Consider the following 20,440-nt stretch of genomic DNA (forward strand, 5'->3'; position numbering starts at 1 on the left):
CAAAATAGTACTTATTTTTCTAAAAAATAAATGCCTGCAAATTCATTCTTTACAACTTTTGAAAATGTTCTATTATTCATAAGCAGCTGTTAGTAAATTGCTTCATCTGTTTGATTAGTACTTTGTTGTCATTTCAACAGTTTCGTTATACTTGTTCCTTGAATTTTATTTCCTACAAAGTATTGTTTAATCAGAATTTTTGCTACACCTTTAGATCTGACTTTGCATATGTTTACTTAAATATTAAATTATATGCTGGATCTTTTATTAACCTATCTTATATAACCTTTCAAACAATTTTTATTTGTTAAGTTTATTTATTTTTACATAATTATGCCAGGAGTTTGTGTTTTAATTATATCCGTTGCCTTAATCACTCAAATAATAGTGGACTTACAACCATTTTTTTTTAACCAAAAAAATCTGTGTAATTTTTATAGTAAAGTTGTTTGAAGATTTATTCTGTGAACAGGATGTATGTATGCCCTGGTTTAGGCACTTACACGTATGTAAGTACGTGTTTTACCCGGCAGATGAATTTTTTTTCTAGCATATTCTGAAAACTAGGATTGTGAAACTCCTTTATAAAATTTCAAACCCTTAAGGATAGAATTTTATATTAACGATGTATACCAAATTATATCAGTCCTTTACAAGTTCTCAGCTGTTCTGGGCTCAGCACCCTTTTTCAGACCCTTTTTAATTTAATCCCTGTAAGGATTATGAAATTAGATTTATGTTTCTTTTCATAAAAGCCTTAATTAAAAGGATTAACAAATTTAAATTTCATTTTCTTAGATATTTGAAGATTAATGATGAGTGAGCTGTTGAAATGTCTAAAATTTACATGAAGGCTTTATCATCATGTTTTATTTGATGTCCTGGTTTCTAATCCCAGTTAGGCATGGCATATTTTTCATACGCTACAAATTTCCATTGGGCTAATGACCGGATGAGCTTTATAGGCAGTTGATGCCAAAAAAGAAAAAAATTCATTTATTTTGTTTTTAATGGTTTTAATTTTTTATTAGGAAATTTTTAAGAGGCAACTAAATGTTTAACTTTATTAATGTTGTTTTACTTGTTTAATTTATATTTGGTAACAAATACTTCTGACTATATTCAAATATTCAGAGTTAATAGCTTTTATTTGTTTTAAAAGAATTTTTTCAGTAAGAGTAGTACTAAAGTTAATGGCTTATTTGTTTAATCCCATAATGATAAGGATAATAAGGAATGGGTATTTTTGGTTATACATTTTTTAAGGGATGCAGTTGTTGACAGAAGAAATGTTTACTTAATGTGGTTTATTATTTGAATCAATGTGGGATCTGTTATATAATTTCTCAACAAAAAAACACTGTATTAGTACATAAAGTTTTTTATGTGGTCCCAGATCATAAACAGTATTATAACTATTTTTTTTTTTTTTTCTAAGATACTATACATTTTCTTGGAGATGATTACTATTCATTACCCCCTCCCAAAAAAACCGGGTTAAAATAATACAAGATTTAATAGAAAACATCCTGTTAATTCTATATATGAATATTATTACAATTTAATTAATTATGATTTTACTGATTACTAATTAATATAATTATACAATCTTTACCCATCAGAAAGAATTTTAAAATTAAGATAAGTAGGAACAAGTATTCTAGTTTACCCAAGCTTTAGAAGGAGTAAGACATTTATGTTACCATTATCTATAAATTATTATATCAACATAAATGATATTTATTGATGCAAGTAGTTATTCACTCATGACCTCTGAAGAGTGACATTCTGATAAATCTGATGTTGAAATATATGTTCTGTAACAAGTATTATTTTAATATACACAATAATGAAATCTGATACTGGATAATATATTTTTCTTTTTACAATTATTTATGAACAAATTAAAAGTAGCTAATCATTTAGGCCAGTGTATATATCCTTTTTCATTGATATAAATTAAAACATATGTTGGCCAGCATAACTAATCAGTTCTCATGAAAAACAGTTGTTGCATCCTTAAGCGATCTTTTTTCTTTGGTAGTTTATTGTTATATGTGGTTATGGATGATGCACAAAAAATTAGTTGAAAATGTTCTGATGTAAATAAAAATCTCAAAATTCAGATTTGACAGTTATTAAAAACTATATCTCCTGTTATTAGCTTGAATTTCTTTTTCTTATGTGTGTATATTGAGGTGATTGAATAAAATCCAAAAGTATAATTGAAATTTATGATATATGTTTGCTAAAATTCAAAACCTGTAATTGAATTAATAGGCTATAGTTTATCAATCCTTTAGTTAAATCAACTTGCAAGTTAACAAAGAAAAATAAATTTGTGGTCAGGAGTTAACAAGGGAATTCAGTCTATCTATGTAAAATCTTAGTTATTATTTGTAATGAATAGAAAAAATTGCAATTTAACAGCGTGTAAAATTATTATGCTATAACTGAGCCATATAACAGCCACAACTCTTAAGTAAATTGACTTATACATGATTTTATCTCTATAAACCAATTAACACTGAGTTTTCAATTTTGAAGCAGTTCTTTTTAATTTTTTTTATGTCTATTAACATTTTAAGTTTTTTTCTTTTCAATTATTTTAATAGTGTAAGTCACTTTAATTTTTATCTATGTATCAAACTTTTTGAAAACATAATAATTGTGAAATTTTACTCGATAATTATGTTTATTTTTGTTGTTACTTATTTTATTTGTTTATTTTTAAGTATGGCAGGTAGCTGGAGAAAAGGAAAGAAGTGAGTTTTGAACTCAAATATATACTTACAATTTGTTTATTCATTGATTTCAATTATAATTATTGTGCTAATTGAATAAATAGTATAATTTATTACTGCAAAATGAGGGTAGTTGCTCTCATTAGTGGTGGTAAAGATAGCTGTTATAATATGGTACAGTGTGTTGCTGCTGGCCATGATGTTGTTGCCCTTGCAAATTTGCGTCCAGAGAGTCAAGGTTAGTTGAAAATCGTTTATTACCTATTATTATTAACTTTTTATGCTTTAACTTTGCATGATTTTTTATTTTTAGATTTAGTGTTGTAATTATGACACAATTTCATATTAATTAATTAGTGATTTTATAAATAGTGTTAAGTGATATCTTCATAGCTATCATACCCATGTTGATTTTCATTGGTAGATAATTATCATTATTGATAATTTTGCATACAGAAAAAAAATGAAGTTTTGCTTTAACCTCACAGCTCATCAATGCAAATGCATGAAAGTTATTTGCAAAGCTTGTAGCTACATAAAAAGGAAAAAAAATCTCTATTTTAAGTGCAATTTTCAAGCAGTAAGTTTTAACTCTTTTGATATTATGTAGTAACATACAATTTCCAGCATAGAATATTTTCCTTCAAAGAAGATATTCTCTTTCTTTTAGCATGTCTTAGAGAATATTGTTATTATAAAAGAGCTTTTATTAAAGAATTACAACAGTAAACAAAAAATTTAAATCTCTGTTATAATTTATTGGATTGGGGAAAACTTCTTTCTGTTCTCCCAGTAGATGACTTTATGATTACCTTATAATAATATTCAAATCTGGCAACACTAGCTGCATCCTCTTGTGGACTACATATCCTATGCGGCCTTATGTCACAAATTTAAATTGCCAAGGGATATACGGCACGTCGTAGGAAATGACAATTGTACTAGACCAGCTATTGTTACTTCTAAAAAAAAATATACTTAATAAGATTTAACTCGTCAAAATGTTGATATTTTTTTTTATTCATATTTCATGTATTACCCTAATTGTTATATTTCTTTTGCTATTTCAATTCTATTCCTACTATTATCTTAGTTTTCATCATAGTTTCAACCCAATTTTACTAATATTTTAGTATCTGAGAAGAAGACTCTTGTTAATATTTTGACATATTTGGGCGTTGATAATATGAAAGCATTTTTCACCCCCCCCCCCCCAAAAAAAAACTAGTGATTATTTTAATTAATTAATTTAAAAGTTATTGCGTCTTGAAAATGAATGAAAATAAAAAGAAATTGTATACATATTGAAAAAGGGAAAAATGTGAATCAGACTGCTAAAAAAATGTATGTATGATGTTTGTGGACATGATGTGGTATTAGTATATTTGGCATAAAGCTGGTTCAAGTGTTTTCAGTCTGAAATAATTTAATTTAATATCATTGGTGATGCACCTCATTCTGGTTGGCTGATGACAAGAGAATGTTGATGAAATCATAAAGTAAATGAAGCGAGACTGGCACATTAGCATCATAATATAATTAATGAACTAAACATTGACCACAAAATAACTTTAAACCATTTGAAGAAGGCTGGCTATTAAAAAAACTCAATATTTGGATGGCTACATTTAATAATGAAAGATTTAATGGTTTGACTTTTCATCTGCGAATTATTGCTGAAATGGAAAGAAATTCAACTATTTAAAATGGCTGATTACAGAAGTTAAAAAATTGATTATATATGATAAAAATGTACAAAAAAGATCATAATCAAAGTGTCATCTTCCATCATGACAATGCTGTGCTTCACACATCTTTGGTGACCTGTCAAAAATTCATAGAGCTTGACCAGGAAGTTTAGATGCATCCAGTGTATGGTCCTGACCCTGCACCATCAGATTAGCATTTGTTTTGATTTCTGCAGAACTTTCTTTAACAGTATAAAGTTGGCTCAAAAGAGGCCTCTGAAAATCACTTTGTCACAGGTTTTTGTCCAGAAAACACAGAATTTGTACAGTGATGAGATTATAATGATGATAATTTTGCCTCAAAAATGGCAGAAGATGGTTGATAAAAACAGCAAATATTTGGTTTTAAATATTAAAAAAATCATGTGTTAATTTGGCATCAGAATATGAAGAAACTTTCTCCCCAACTTATTATATTGGAAATTAATAATATATTTTTGTTATATTAAAATCTAAATTATATCAAAATAGTATTAGTTATATCTTAATTATATGAAAATAGATTTAAACATACACCAGCTAATAGTTAGTTTTCCTTTTCCATTTAAGAAAACAAACAAGAAAATTAATAAACAACTTCAAATATCCATCAGAAAAACTTAGGAAATCTGATGGAAAAAACGTAGAATGGAAATCCTAGAACAAATTTACAAAAATTCCAAAGGAATTTAACGTTAAATTTTATCAAGAAAGATCTCTTTATGCAATCTGTGAAAATGGATTTAATAGGAGGTTGGAATTATGTGAAGAATTTAATATTAGTTTTGAAGCAGGTAATTTCTGTGTTGAGTGGTACGGTTTGATGAAGCGTGCTTCAAATTGATTGGCCTGATAAACTGACACAATCATTTTTATTGTCTGATGAAAATCCTCTTTTAATTATGAAGAGGAGATGTTAATGTACCTGGAGTTCAGGATTTGGTATGGGACCATAAAAAAAATAACATGGGGACTTTTTTCTTTGATACAAGTGTAACAGGTAATTGATAATTGGAGATTTAGTTGTTATTCCCAAGCTCTTAAACATTCCTGTGTTAACATCAGCTGTGCATATGTTTGGCTGCAAGATAGGGTACTTCTTCACTAAGCTTAAGTTAAGGGAATTGCTAAGATGCACCTCTGCTTTTCACTTTTAAGGTGTTTAAATCCTGGCCCAGGCTTGGCATTTTCATATGCTACAAAATTCATCATATCTCAACCAGCAACTGCAATCCGGCATAAGCCTGTAATTATATAAGGCTTAAATAAATAATATATGTTACATGTATATGTATTTAATCGTCATTAAAGTATTCTGTAATGATCTGCGTATTTACATCTGTTGATGGGTGTTTCAAAAGCATATTACTAAACTTTAAAAATGGATTTGCAGTACAAATTTTCATATCTGTTAATTCTGTGAATCTATTTAAACAATTTTGAGACCTGTATAATTAAAAAGCAAATTTAAAATATTGCTTTTACGAGGCATATTCATAAAGTAAAGGGCCGTTAGGTCATTAAAAAAAATTAACTTGTGAGAAAATGTTTTTACTTACAGTTTACTACATATCTATTTCACTTTTCCACATAATTGCCATTCAGTTCTAAGCACTTTTTGTAACGCTGTACCAGTTTATTTAACCTCTCTGCATAGAAGTTTACCGCCTGGGAATTGAAACAGTTGACAATGGCAATCTTGAGTTCCTCGTCATTTTCAAACCATTGTCCACCAAGCCACTTCTTCAAATGCAAGAAGAGGAACTAGGAGCAAGGTCAGGGCTATATGGTGGGTGGTCAAAAAGTTCCCAATGAAAATCTTGAATCTTCTTTTTGGTTAAGGCAGCAGTGTGAGGACGCATGTTGTCATGAAGGAGGATTATGCCAGACAACAGTTTCCCACATCGTCGATTTTGGATTGCACTCTCAGTTTGGTGAGTGTTTCACAGTACACGTCGGCTGAAATTGTTGATCCATGTTCCATGAAATCAACCCAAATGACGGCCTTCTCACTCCAAAAAATGGTAGCCAACATTTTATGACTAGTACGGGAATTGCTTAAACGTTTTTAGTTTTGGAGAACTTGAATGGCGCCACTGCATTGACTGTTGTTTTGATTCTGTGTTTGTGTAGAATATCTATGTCTTGTCGCCCATAACAATGTGGGAAAACAAATCATCTCCATTTTGTCATTAGCAGTTCAAAAACGCTCTTCCACTGCATATTCTTTAGTCTTTGTGTTGGTCAGTGAGCATTTTCAGTACCCATCATACACACAATTTGTGATATCCAAGCTTTTCTGTGACAATCTTAAGATAGAGGTGCATCCAACAATTGGAAATTCATCAGCCAGAGCACTAATCGTCAATTGTCTTATCACATCACAGTTTTCGGTTCACTTGTTCAATGATTTCATCCCTCTGAATAGTGGGTCTACCACTCCGCTCTTCGTCATGCACATTTGTGTGGCCATTTTTAAAGTCTCAACACCATTGTCTAACTTTTTCTTCACTCATTATTGTAGTTCCATACTATAGGTAAAACTCCCAATGAATTTCAGCAGTTGAAGATCTTTTTGCACACAAAAATTGAGTCACAGCACACACTTCACAACTGGCGGGAGAAATGATTGTCATGTACATTGCGATCTGCATTCACCAGCAGGCAAACTACTAACTACTTAATCAAAACAAATGCAATGGCTTCATAAATAGCCAATAGATGGCTCTGCATGCGTGAAAATGCGTACAGACCTGATAATATTTAAATATAAGCTGATGGTCCTTATTTTATAAATATGCCTCGTATATTGTAGAAACTTGTTGAAAAACTTTTTTCACGAGATTAATTCACATCTTCAGTTTATTAAAATAAAGTACATATTCCATCTTTCAAGAAATTAACCAGATTATGAATCTTAGTTGATGAATCTCACTCAGTGAAAGCAAGACATTGCTTTACCACTAATGAACAAACTAGACAGTAGATTGGTATGTAACAAGATTATAAACTGACTTATTAAAATAATATCTAATTTTATCTCAAAAAAATTATGACAATATTTCCTTTGAAAGGATAATTTTTATAAGTTGGGACTCACATATGCTACATAACCTTGACAGAAATCTTATATTGTGTAAATTATTAATAGCTGTAAAGTTTACAAATAACTTAGAATGCATTATACTTTCTAAAGTTCTGTATACCTTTTTTTTCTAGTGTATCTCTAGTTAACAAAAGGATTATGGCAAGTTTTGTAGCTTTTTATTTTCTAAATTCTGAAAAAAAGGCTTAAAAACAAGCTGTTTATCAAATGTTAGTCTCTTAGAAATGACTTTAAAGTGCATGATTGTAAATACATACTTTTTTTGTCTTCAGTCATTTGACTGGTTTGATGCAGCTCTCCAAGATTCCCTATCTAGTGCTAGTCGTTTCATTTCAGTATACCCTCTACATCGTACATCCCTAACAATTTGTTTTACATATTCCAAACGTGGCCTGCCTACACAACTTTTTCCTTCTACCTGTCCTTCCAATATTAAAGCGACTATTCCAGGATGCCTTAGTATTAAGTATGTAAATACATACTTATGTATATAAATACATACTTACTCTTTCATATTATGAAATATAGGCTATTCTTGATTATATTCTGTCAAGGAAGTTTAACGATTATTTAAGGCTTGAAATAAGAATTATTTTTTCATTAGTTTATACTATTACAAGCGGAAATTATAATATGTTTCAGTTACCAAAGGCAATCATTTCAGTTTGTAAAAGATATTTAAGTTATATAATTACAATTTTGTAATGGAAAATGTGCTTGTCATTCTTATTTAAAATTGTGTATTATAACAGGAGAGGCTAGCCTGTAGGCCTTTATGTAATATTGTTACATTGGTTAATATATATTTAGCCTTTCTAGTTATTGCTATCCATTTTTGCATCTGTCAAATTGCACTTATGATATAAGCTGTTGAAGTTATTGCAGCTCTTCAGTTAGTTCTTCCTTTGCCATTGCTTTAGTTTAGTTAGAGTGTTAATAAGTAGAATTAAAGTTCTTGATTCAGGTTAAAAAAAATACATAATTTTGTATTTGTTTTTTAATTTCTGCAAGATTACAAGCCGTGTATTGCCATACACGTTATCTGAAGTAGTTTTAGGATATTGTAATTTAACGTGGAAGTGTTAATTTGTAATTATTACAGATGAATTAGACAGTTATATGTATCAAACTGTTGGACATCAGGGTGTAGAATTGTATGCTGAAGCGATGGGTTTACCATTATTTAGACAAATGACGCATGGTGTAGCTTTATTGCATGATAAAGTTTATACGCCCACTCCTGAAGATGAAGTAGAAGACCTTTACCGTCTTTTAAACAGAGTTAAGGTTGGTTGTTTTTTGTTTAGATGTTTTATTTATAAATATTATATCAGAATTTTTTTTCAGAGTTAAAATTTTATTTAAATTTGTAGTGTATACATTATCAGTAAGTCATTGCATTTGTAAATCACCCGGCCTCTCTGCAAATATTTCTATTTATTACAAACAGATATATATATATTTATTTAATATAAATATAAATAAATACGTATGAGTATGTTAAAGCAATAATTTTTTTTTTCATTTATTATGAATAATTTTAAAGCAACCAAATAATTTTCACCAAATTCCGCTTTGTTATTTTTAAAATTAATAAATATCATGATGAGTCTTTCTCTTGCTTTTAGATCATATGAGATATATTTAAAAAAACACCAAATTTTTGTAGTAGCCCACCAACCAGTGCACAGAGCATGTTCCAAAAAGTAGCGCTGATAAGCAATAATTTCAGAAATGCTATGCTTTATGATACATCACATTGCTTGTTAGTTTTCAAACTATGACAGCTGTAGTAAACATGTGTAATAAACTCATAATATTTTTAGCAATGTGAAAATTAAAATAAAATCGTGAAGAAAAATATGTTAAAAAAATAAAGAAAAATGTATAAAATGTTGCTTCAGGCTTGGGTAAAACCTTTTAACAGAGATTTAAATTCCTTAGTAAGCATTTGTGAAAGACTGTAAGAAGATTGTAGAGCTACAAATGATTCACTTTTTTAAAGGCACCACATCATCAATTAATGAGCATCCATCCATTTGTGGGCTTTCACATCAATAAAATGATAATGCTCTAGCATCAATGCAATTTATGTAATCGTTCATGAATGTAACCAGTTAACTGTCCGAGAGGTTGCTGAGGAAGTGGGCATCAGTATAGGATCATGTCATTCAATTTTAACAGAAAATCTTAATGTGTCGTGTTTCTACAAAATTCATGCTGTACTTCCTGACTAATGGTTAAGAAGAGAAGAATTATGTTGTAACATTAGTCAAGATTTTCTTGACTGTACCAATGTGATAAAAATGTTTTGATAAGCATTGTAACAGGAAATGAGACCTGATTATGACAATATGGAAACCAAAACATAATTGTCACAGCTGGTGCATAAAGGGTTTCTCAATCCCAGCAAAATGGCAGGTGTTTGTCAAATATAAAGGGATGTTGATGTGTTGTTTTTTTTTACTTGTAAGCCTACATGATGAATTTGTTGTTGAATGTTACACCATGACAACACACCAGCTCACCTAACACTTCTTATCCGCCATTGTCTAGCAAAATACACTCGCCCATCCTACACTCTAGACTTGGCCCCAGCAGACTTTATCTCTGATTGAAACTAGCCATGAAAGGATATAATTTTCGAACCATAAATGAGGTTGAGGAAAATATGATGAACATCTGAGCACCATCTCCAAAAATGCGTTCCAGGAAACATTCCAAAAATGGAAAAACATTTGGAGCTCTGTATTGCCAGCAACTGAGATTGCTTTGAAGGAAACAAGCATGTAAAAGTTATAAGTACATTAAGGTTTCTATTATAAAAGTTAGAGCTTTTTTTAGCACACCTTATATATTTGGATGGGTTTTAAATTTTGGTTTCATAATTGGAAAAACAAGTAATTAGCAATAATTTTAAATATTGGAATAAAAATGGTAAAAGCAAAAGAATATGTTAATATTTTTTATGATCTAATAGATTCTCTGTATCTAAAAGAGCTAGGAGTAGTATTTAAAGATAACTTGTATTTAAGAGGATTCAAGGGAAATGGGGTTAGGTAGTCTACAAAATATTTATAAAAAAAGTTAAGTTTCTTCAAGATGTTAGAAGTATTTACAAAGCATCGTTGAAAAGTAAGGGCCGATAGTTAACAAAATGAGTACAGTTGGAAAAGTAAAAAATTTATTAATGATTTCAAATATATACATATTTACTTTATTTTTCTGTATAAATGCAGTTTTGTTCTAAACACTTTTGTTAATGTGAAACAAGCTTCTTCAAACCCATTGCATACAATTCCACTGCCCAGGATAGTTTTGCACTGAGATTTTCAACTCTTTTTTTCCTCAAATTGTTGACACACAAGCCAGTTTTTGAGGTGCAGAAAAAGATTGTAGTCACTGTGAAAGATCAGGACTGTAAGGGGAAAATCTCCCATCTGAGTTCTTGAATTGTTTCTATTGTGCATGTAGTCATTTATGGACATGCGTTATCATGAAAAAGAACATTACCTGCCCATCAGCATGACATAGTGTGGTGTGATTGGATTTAGGTGAACTGGAATTACATCACTGCATGGATTTTTGCTTTGTTTCAGCATTGATGTATGAAATTCATGTTTCATCACCAGTGAAGATAAGGGAAAAAATGTGTTTCTCTTGTGGTTAAAGCAGTTAAAAAAATCATGTGTAATATCATTCTGTGATCTTTGTGAGCACTTGTCAATATTTTTAGCACTCAGTGTACAAAATTTACAATAGTCCAGAATGTCAGTCAAGATTTTCAACAATGTTGTCTTTGAAATTCTAGGGAAAGATTGCTGATTACAAAACATTTTATTCTCACTTTTTCATTCACACGTTCAATGAGATTGTCAGTTTGGACAGTAGGCCTGCAACTTCTCTGTTCACTTTCTCTAACTCACTTCACCATTGCATCACTTTTCCTTCACTCATTGTGATAGGCCCAAATATTTCACACAATTGACAGTGAATTTCAGCAGCATTATATCCTCATGCGTTTAGAAATTTAATCGCTGATTGAATTTTACAATTAGCAGGATTTACCACACTCGTTTTAACAAACTGTCTCGCAAAGGCAAACAACAATGAAATGATGGCAATGTGGTGGTTAGATGAACAGCAGACCACTTGAAAGTTACTTAAATGCACGAATCAATCAGTATTGCCAGTTGCTTTTTAATAACTCATCGGGCCTTACTTTTCAACTGCCTCATATTATCATTAAATTATTAAAAGGAAACAGTTGTTTATATTACCTATTTTCAACTGTATTTAGTCATATAACCTAAATTTATACTTACTCTTTTTTAAACTTAAAAAATAGTATCTTGAGCACCTGAACACAAGTATTTAAAAAGTTATGTACATTTTAAGCCTTCTAAATTGTATTAATTTATATTGTTTAGAATTTTAGTTCATTAATTTTTCTTTTTATTTTACTTCAAATTAAAATATATCATAATATATTCAACATATTATTATATGCAGTGTCTCCTAGGAGGTATTGGCCAAACTTAAGGGACTGATTCAGGACATCAAAATAAACAAAAACTTCATGTGAACAAATACCCTATCTTGCATCATTTTCTCTCTTGTCTAGTAATAATGCAAAAATAACACATTATAACACTTAAATTAAAACAGAATGTTTATATGCTTGTGAATGCCTTAATTACTTGTGTAATAATCACTTAATTATAAATAACATAATTTAAAATTATTAGAAGAATTTAGGAAAATATTGGGTCTACTTAAAATCAGTTTTTTAGGTTGGAAAGTAAGAAGTAATGATAAAGTATTTAAAAACATTTAAAAAATTATAATAAATATATAAACTGCTTACCAACAACTTATTTATTTATTACCAAATTCCTTTAAACATTTAGACATGCAAAAAGGACCTATAGTGGGTATAATAAATACCCGTACATAGGTTGGTCTTGTAATTAAAAAAACTTATATATTTTACACAAAATGTGAAGCATACCTCGCTCAGTACATAAATAAACTATACTATACTAAAAATACTATACTAAATAAACTATACTAAACTATAAACTATACTAAAAATTTTAAAAATTAAGGTTTTAGTATATAAAAAGATCATAACAAACAAAAAAATAATAGAATCCATTTATAGAAGATAATAAGTACTCTATGTCATATCAATCTTTTTGATTTGCTCTTCCAATTTTCGTTTTAACATTTTTTTTACTAACATCGAGATCCTTATATTTATTTGTCAATTCATTAAAATATTTTTTAGAGTATATGATATAGCTTCTTTGTCCAATTGTAAATAGGTGTTTTGGTAATTTAATACTTTTAAAACAAGTGTTAATTGGATTCGGAATAAACTCATTTTTTAGTTCACAATAAAACTTGTCTGATATCCAGCGGTCTGTCTTGATTCTGTTCGCTGATTCCAATTATTTTAAAAATACTTTTTTATAGCCTGTTCAAAGGATCAGACAAAGAACCGTAAAGACCACCCTATCCAATGTTTACCATACACTGCCAAATTGTGAAAAGAACCATAGTGTATACTTGTAACGTCTGCTTTCTCGATAATACTTGTTTCAATCTGTAGAAAATATAAACTAGGTATTTGGTTTTTTAACTATGTTGTTCACGTGCACATCCCACTTTTCATTGTAGTAGTATGTCACTCCTAGATATTTACTAGTTTTGACTCTCTTCAGGTGCTGACCATTGATCATGATATCCATGTTATCTAGTATACAATCTCTGTAATTGTCAAAAGTAATGAACACTGATTTTTTATGTTTAGTATAAGATTGTTTTGATATAACCATGAGAAAATAGAATCAAGCTTAGCAGATATTGAATCTGCCAGTTCAGTGCATGTATGTCCATGTCATCAGCATATGTAATTAGATCTTTCTGTAGAATTAACAAGTTGTTAATGTAGAGAATGAATAAAAATGGCCCTAAAATGGAGCCCTGTAGCACTCCCAACATTCATATTAACTGGCTGACTTTTAAAATATAACCTTAACAACTTGAGTTCTATCTAGCAAGTAACTTTTTATAAGAGATAGGCATACACCTCTTATTCCTATATTGCACTTTGGATAGGAGTATCGTATGATTAACTGTATCAAAAGCTTTACAGTAGTCCAGAAAAGCAACCACCACCATTGGCCTGCCACAGCATTTGCTACCATAAATAAATTTGCTTAGGTGAGTAATAGTATCATCGGTGTCTTTATTCCTTTTTGAAAACCAAACTGTTTTTCACTAATTAAGTTGTGTTTTATAGCGAACTTGTACAATCTAGAAAAAATTATTCTTTCAAATACCTTTGCCAGGTATATAGTCTTCATAACTTCAACCTCATTTGTAGGTGTGAGGAACAATGAATGCTGATTAAATTATATACTTGGTATTTCATATTGTTGCAGAGGAGTCGCACACTCATTGAAAAAAATCTTTGCTTAGCACATTGTTGATCACTATATCATTAATTTGTCAACTTTTTTTCGCCTGGTCCAGTTTACTATGAACATATTGCCACAATCTTTTAGTCAGTATTTGAATTTTTTTGTTCATATTTATTTTTTGCTGTCTTGAGTAGGCACTTGAGTATTTTTTTCATAATTTAGGTACCTCACTTTCTTAGCTAAATCAGCCTGATCATTTTTCCATGCTTTGTGCAGTCTATTTTAGGTATTAACTGAATGAATCAGGACTGGAGTAATCCAATTTTTTACTTGGGTTTTGAACTCTTGGTTTAGTTTTAAGTGCAAGTCTATTGATATTCGGAAGTTTTCCAGTCAGTAGGGCTAATGCATCTTGCATTATTTTATATGTTAAACATTTGTTCCTATTGTTCAGATTCACATAATCAAAAAATATTTTTTTATTAATTTCATATTTATCTTTTAAAGCCAAATTTATCTTGCTATAATATAGTGAAATCAGAGCAAGGTAATGGTCAGTGATAGAGTCCAACAATTAACCAGCTTTTGCCTGACATATACCTTTCATAAAAATGTGATCAATGCAGGTTTCATCATTATAATCCTTTATGGGATGAGTACATGTGTAATCATTGATTGATAACCATTATGTAACAGAAGATAAAAATAATCTTCAGCTCTTTTACTAAGGTCATTGATATCAGTATTCACGTCACCCAAGATTAAATGATTTAACATTTTTATTGCTGAAAATAAAATTTCTGTGATCTTCAATGAATATATCATTATAGTGATGACATTAGTTTTGATCATTGTTTCAATAAGCGGGCTGAGGGTTTTTAAATTCCCAAATTGTTTGTTAATAATCTGATACCTTAGATTATCCATCTGCTTTGTTAATTCTATCATTGTCAAAATATATATATCCTGTTAGATTAATAAATTTGATTATTATCTATTAGCCATGCTTCTGAACATATTATAACATCTGCTTTGTTGTCAAGAGCATTTATCATTGCTTCGAGCTTAATAATATTTTTCTTTATACTTCTTACATTAATGTGCAGGATCAATTGTTCAGACTTGGAAAAATTTGAATTTTCATCTATTCTACCGTTTTGTTAAAAATTAATTTTTCACTAAGATTATAGTCCAGTTCTATAAATAGAATTCAGTATAAAATCTCTTTACCAAAGTCAAAGATTAAACAACAGATGGTGACTAGTTTTCAGGGATAATTGGTATCACTAATATATTGTTCCCATCTCACCGTGTAGCTTTCACAAGTTATTTATGTCATCAACAGAATGTTTTGTTGATCTTTTTTTAGAAAAATACTTATTGGTACTAATACAATTGATACATTTTCTAATCTCTGTATTACATGCAGATACATTATGCCCGCCAACACACCTCAAACATGCCTGAGGTCTTTTGAAGATATTTTTGCACTTTATCCCAACTATGATTAATTCCACTACAGTTTTTACATCTCTTAGTATTAAAATTGTCATACACTTAACAGTTTTCAAATCCTGCAAAAACAGTTTTTTCTTCATGATCCTGGCATTTGCATTCTGCTAGGGCTGCATGATTATTATTTCCTTGTCTATATTTATGAACAATGATAACACATATCATTGGCATGTTCTTTCTTATTGAAATCAGCTGAGATATTTGTTTTTTTTATTTGGGGGTATTATAGTATATTTATATATGTATATATAATATTTATATTTATTTTAATTCTATACTACACCAACAGGCCATGTTAAACAGAATCAGTCTGAATGAGAAAAAGAAGATTGATTTTCTTTGGGCACTTGTATAGAATGAATGACAACAGGTTAATGAAAGGGATCTTCAAGTACATTTGGGAAAAGAAGTTAACAACAAGCTTCATCCAAGAAATATAAAAGATGTAGAAAGAAATAACAGAAAAAGGTACAAGCATTCCAAGGTAGGAAGGATAAGAGAACTGAAACAAAGTGGTTCTAGAAAAGGAAAAAATGCATAGCGAAAAAATGAAAGAATACTGGAAGATAAAGAAGAAGGAAATTAAATTGTTGCATGGCCCTTAGCCAGCTGTAACAAAAGAAGAAGATACAACATTTTTATACAATAAAAACATAATATATTTTTTTAAATATAATTTTTTTGAATTCATTTAAATCAAAAAAAATCAATATTATTTTACAAATTTATTTAACAGAATTATTAATTAACTATTTATATTTAACTAAATATATTAAAATATAAAATACAAGATTTGATACAATACAAAATTATACATTTTTAAAAGAAATGCAGTTTTTTTTTTAAATCATTTAAATTAAAAAAAAAGTATTACTTTACAAATTATTTAACAATTAATAAATTATTTTGCCTTCACAGCAAAAGGTACAAGTCCTTGTATGCTAGTGAGAGCATTCGTTTAACTATAGAAACAGATCAGATCTTAATTCAATAAAACAAAAAGAGAAACATTGAAAATACTACCCTTAGTTCATAGAGCAAACAAAATTATGGCAGTTAATTCTAATTTAGTAATAATTAAACAGATGCCTTGACAACAAGAAGTAAATTAGTTAAAAATATTTAATAAAATAAACTATCCGTATTAAAGAAAAAACTATTTTTAAACCATTTTATTAATTCTTTGTTGGTTTTGTATTTGATTACTTGATCTTCAAAAAATCTATAGGTTCATCATTTTTGTATTAATATAAACTATCTTCATATAATGGTTAAATTTGAAAAGTACTCATATTTCTTAATTGTATCATTTATCATTTCTTCATTTGCTCTTTTTTTATGAGATACCTTTCACTTTTGTGTTGCTTGCTTTATATTCGTAATCGATTTGTTTATGAATACTATGACCCAATTTTTCAACCAAGTCGTCACTATAATTAGTAAGCATGTCAAAACAGTTCTCTTTTACAAGACAGTCACTCAATTTTTAGTAATCATATTTATTATTTCTATTTACGTTTTATATCAATAGACATATGAAAACTAGTGGAATAATGATCTGTAATTTTTGTTTTTAAAACACTACCGAAACAATTTTGAAATTTGTATTTTTAAAAAATATTATTCTGATATGATTCTGAATTAATCTGATATTGTTGTGTTAGCATTAATATAAGAAGCAAGACCATATCTGTTGAGAAAGTTAAGGTATTCAGAAGCAATCTTATCATTGAAATTTATATGAGTACAAGTCAAAATTTATTTACACTTTTCATTCTACAATTTATTTATATAAAGGTAGGGTTCAACATGTACACAATTTTTCTACATAGTCACCTCTCTTGTCAATGCATTTGGCAGTTCATAAGCTTTTATATTCTTTCCAAGTAGAAAGTTTTTAGTCGGTTGTGAAGCCACTTTTACACAGCTTCCTGCAGATTTACATCTGTGGAAAATCAACAACCTTGCAAAGCATCCTTGAGTGGCCCAAACTAATGAAAGTTGGAGGGAGCAAGATCTGTGCTGTAGAAAGGGTGTTCAAGTACCTCAAAATTCAACTTGTATGGTTTGAACGATGTTCAACACATATAAGCTTGTGTTCTGCAGTTAGCTGTCGTGGTACCCATCATGCATAAGCTTTACAGAAGCCGAACTCATTGTGGATGATTTAATGGGCAGAAGCATGACTGATGTTCAATGAAGACACTACCTCATCAGTAGTAAATCCCCTATTTGTCAGAACAATCTCTTGAGCTTTCTGAATCTTCTCATCTGTGATGGAAGTTGGCAGGCATTCTACTCCTTCATGCATTATATTCGTCCAGCCACTTTTAAACTTCTCAATCTATTAAAAAACTTGTATGTGATAAAAGTCTACATTGAATTTTAGCCCCTGTTACACCTTCTGACCAGAGAAATCTGATCGTTGCCCTTTTTCCTCCTTGATGCAAACTGTTAGAGCAGTCATGTTTACACTGTAGTAGCTGGAAGGTTAGTTATACAATTGGACTGAAATTTTGCGCACGTGACCACAGTCATATCAACACTAAGCACACATGAGAAGAAGGCAGTATGACAACCATTGAAGGTGTGTTATGGCAAAAGTCTAGATAATTTTTGACCTGCCCTCACATCTGTATTTATATCTCCTATCAAGAATACAAATTTAGCTTTAAGCTGATTCAATTGGTTCAAACTTTGAAGGAATTTGCTTTCGTCACCATTCAGAGAACAATAAACAGAAATCATATTTATTTTGTTATCTTCTATGATTAGTCCAACACACAATTAGTTACATTCCAACATTTTTAAGTCAATGATCTCCACTATTACTTTTTTCTTAAAAAAAAACACGAACACCATCATACTTATTTAAATAAGAATCTGTATAAAAGGAGCATGTATACTGCACTATAATTTAATGGAATAGTTTTATCACCCAAAGTTTCAGTAAGAATTATAGACAGTTTTAAAATTATTTAAATGATGCATTAAATCATCAAAATTTTTCCATACTTCTGATGTTCATAAGAAAAATATTAAACAATCCCAGTTTCTTATAATCTTGGGTTTTTCATTAACAAGGATAAAAAGTAATTAATAATTTCTAATCAGAGGGAAAATGAGGCAAGACGGGAATTTGTTCACTTGAATTCATATTATATTTTGATGTCTTGACTCGGTCTCTTAAGTTGGCCATATCTCTCAGGATATTGTTTATTACACTTTTATAATATATTATGTTTCTTATTTAACTTACAATGAGGTTTAATAAATTAAACAAAGGAAAATTTTATGTAGTTATTCTTTTCAATCCATTCCATTGTTTTTTATTCACATGTTAGATATATGTATCTTTATTTTGTGTATCAATTATCATATAATTATTTTTTTTATTAATGAACTCTGATTGTTGTTTTATGTTCTTATCATATAATTTTATTGTAGAAAAAAATTGTAATTGTTTGAAATTTAATAACTATTGAATGCTTTAATAAATCAGTATAACAGTTTTTTTTACCCATTTTGTTCCCTATTTTACGAACTTTAAATGTTTATTGAGCACGAGGTTAGATTTTAAGTATTACAAATTATTAGAATTTGTTATACCTCCCATTTATTCTTTTCTCATTAACAATTTTCTGGCTTCTATAACCACTTTAAAGATATTTTATTTGTGCTAATTTAAACATTTAATAAACTGTCATTTAAAATTTTCAAGATGAAGTAAACTTCTTTTTAAATAATTTGAGAGTTCAGGAAATATTTTTTTAAGGAAAAAACATTAAACCTTACTATAATAGATAAATCACAGATTTATTCAAACTGGATTAATTTTTTCCTGTAGATGGTGTTTTTTTATTTTCTGAAGGTAGAATTTTATATTTTACTTCAACTGATCAAGGTTTGAAAGTTCTGCTGAACTTATGTTATTTGTCTTTTTCAGTCTTAAATGATTACTCATTTAAAGGATTTCATGGATCTGTTCAAATATTTTCCAACCTTAGTGCATTACACAAACATCCTCCTCAAAGTTTGGTTCCTTGTGACATAAACATAAATATGTTTAGTCACAAGGTTTAGCTTAAGTAGCTCAAAACTTCTTTTATTCAGCACATATGTTGAAATATTATTTTGAAATTGTACTCAGCAGTTTTGTTACATTTTTCATATTTCTTCTTAGATTTCTAATTTTGACTCTAGGTGAAGTTATAGCTGGAGAAAATCACCAGAAATCGGCTGGGAGCCATATATTGAGTGTAAGTTCAATTAATGTGGAGGAATTTTATGTCACAGTATTTCCACATGTTTGGTCTTTGACAGCAAATGGCATCATAAACGTGATGCAGAAATACTTAATAATTATACTTAATTGCTGTTTGACCTGTTTTAATTTAGTAATTACGTATAATATCATGATTTTAAAAAGAGAAAAAATAATATTCCCTGTGTTCCTCATTTATCTTGAGTTTTTTTTATAAAAGGAGAATTAGAAACTACCACTATGATAATAGGAATGGTAGTGAAGCCCTGGTTCTGCATATCTGTTGATGAAAAGCCTTGCTTGAATTTGTGTTCCTTTTTATTTTTTATGACCAATTCTTCAGTATTATTTGCAAAAATTATTACACTTGCATTATATATTTTTTGCCAGTTATAAATTCCTGCTCATTATGAAATTTTCATTGGTTCATATCTTTTCCCCTATTCTGTTTGACTATCTAATTTATCATTCTATGGTTTGATATTTATTTTTATATTCTTCCTTTCAGTTTTTAAAATGATTAGAAATAATATTGCATTTATGTATTTATTTGTAGGAGGAAATCAATATAGAAGCAGTAGCTGTTGGGGCTGTCCTTTCAGATTATCAGAGAGTACGAGTTGAAAATGTGTAAGTGGATTGCAATTTTATATAAT

General features: G+C 29.3%; 1 protein-coding gene across 2 annotated transcripts in view; it reads left to right on the forward strand.

Annotated features, from left to right (window-relative positions):
- The window catches only part of LOC142331244 (uncharacterized), a 70,550-nt gene that overhangs the window by 854 nt on the left and 49,256 nt on the right, over positions 1-20,440 (forward strand). For both annotated transcript variants that reach the window (XM_075377003.1, XM_075377002.1), the window contains exons 2-4: positions 2,736-2,982; positions 8,680-8,864; positions 20,341-20,414. In XM_075377003.1, coding sequence (XP_075233118.1) covers positions 2,868-2,982; positions 8,680-8,864; positions 20,341-20,414 — 374 coding nt within the window. In that variant the 5' untranslated portion in view covers positions 2,736-2,867. The remainder of the gene's footprint in view (positions 1-2,735; positions 2,983-8,679; positions 8,865-20,340; positions 20,415-20,440) is intronic.

This window comes from Lycorma delicatula, chromosome 10, assembly GCF_047948215.1.
Source record: "Lycorma delicatula isolate Av1 chromosome 10, ASM4794821v1, whole genome shotgun sequence".
Lineage (NCBI taxonomy): Eukaryota > Metazoa > Arthropoda > Insecta > Hemiptera > Fulgoridae > Lycorma > Lycorma delicatula.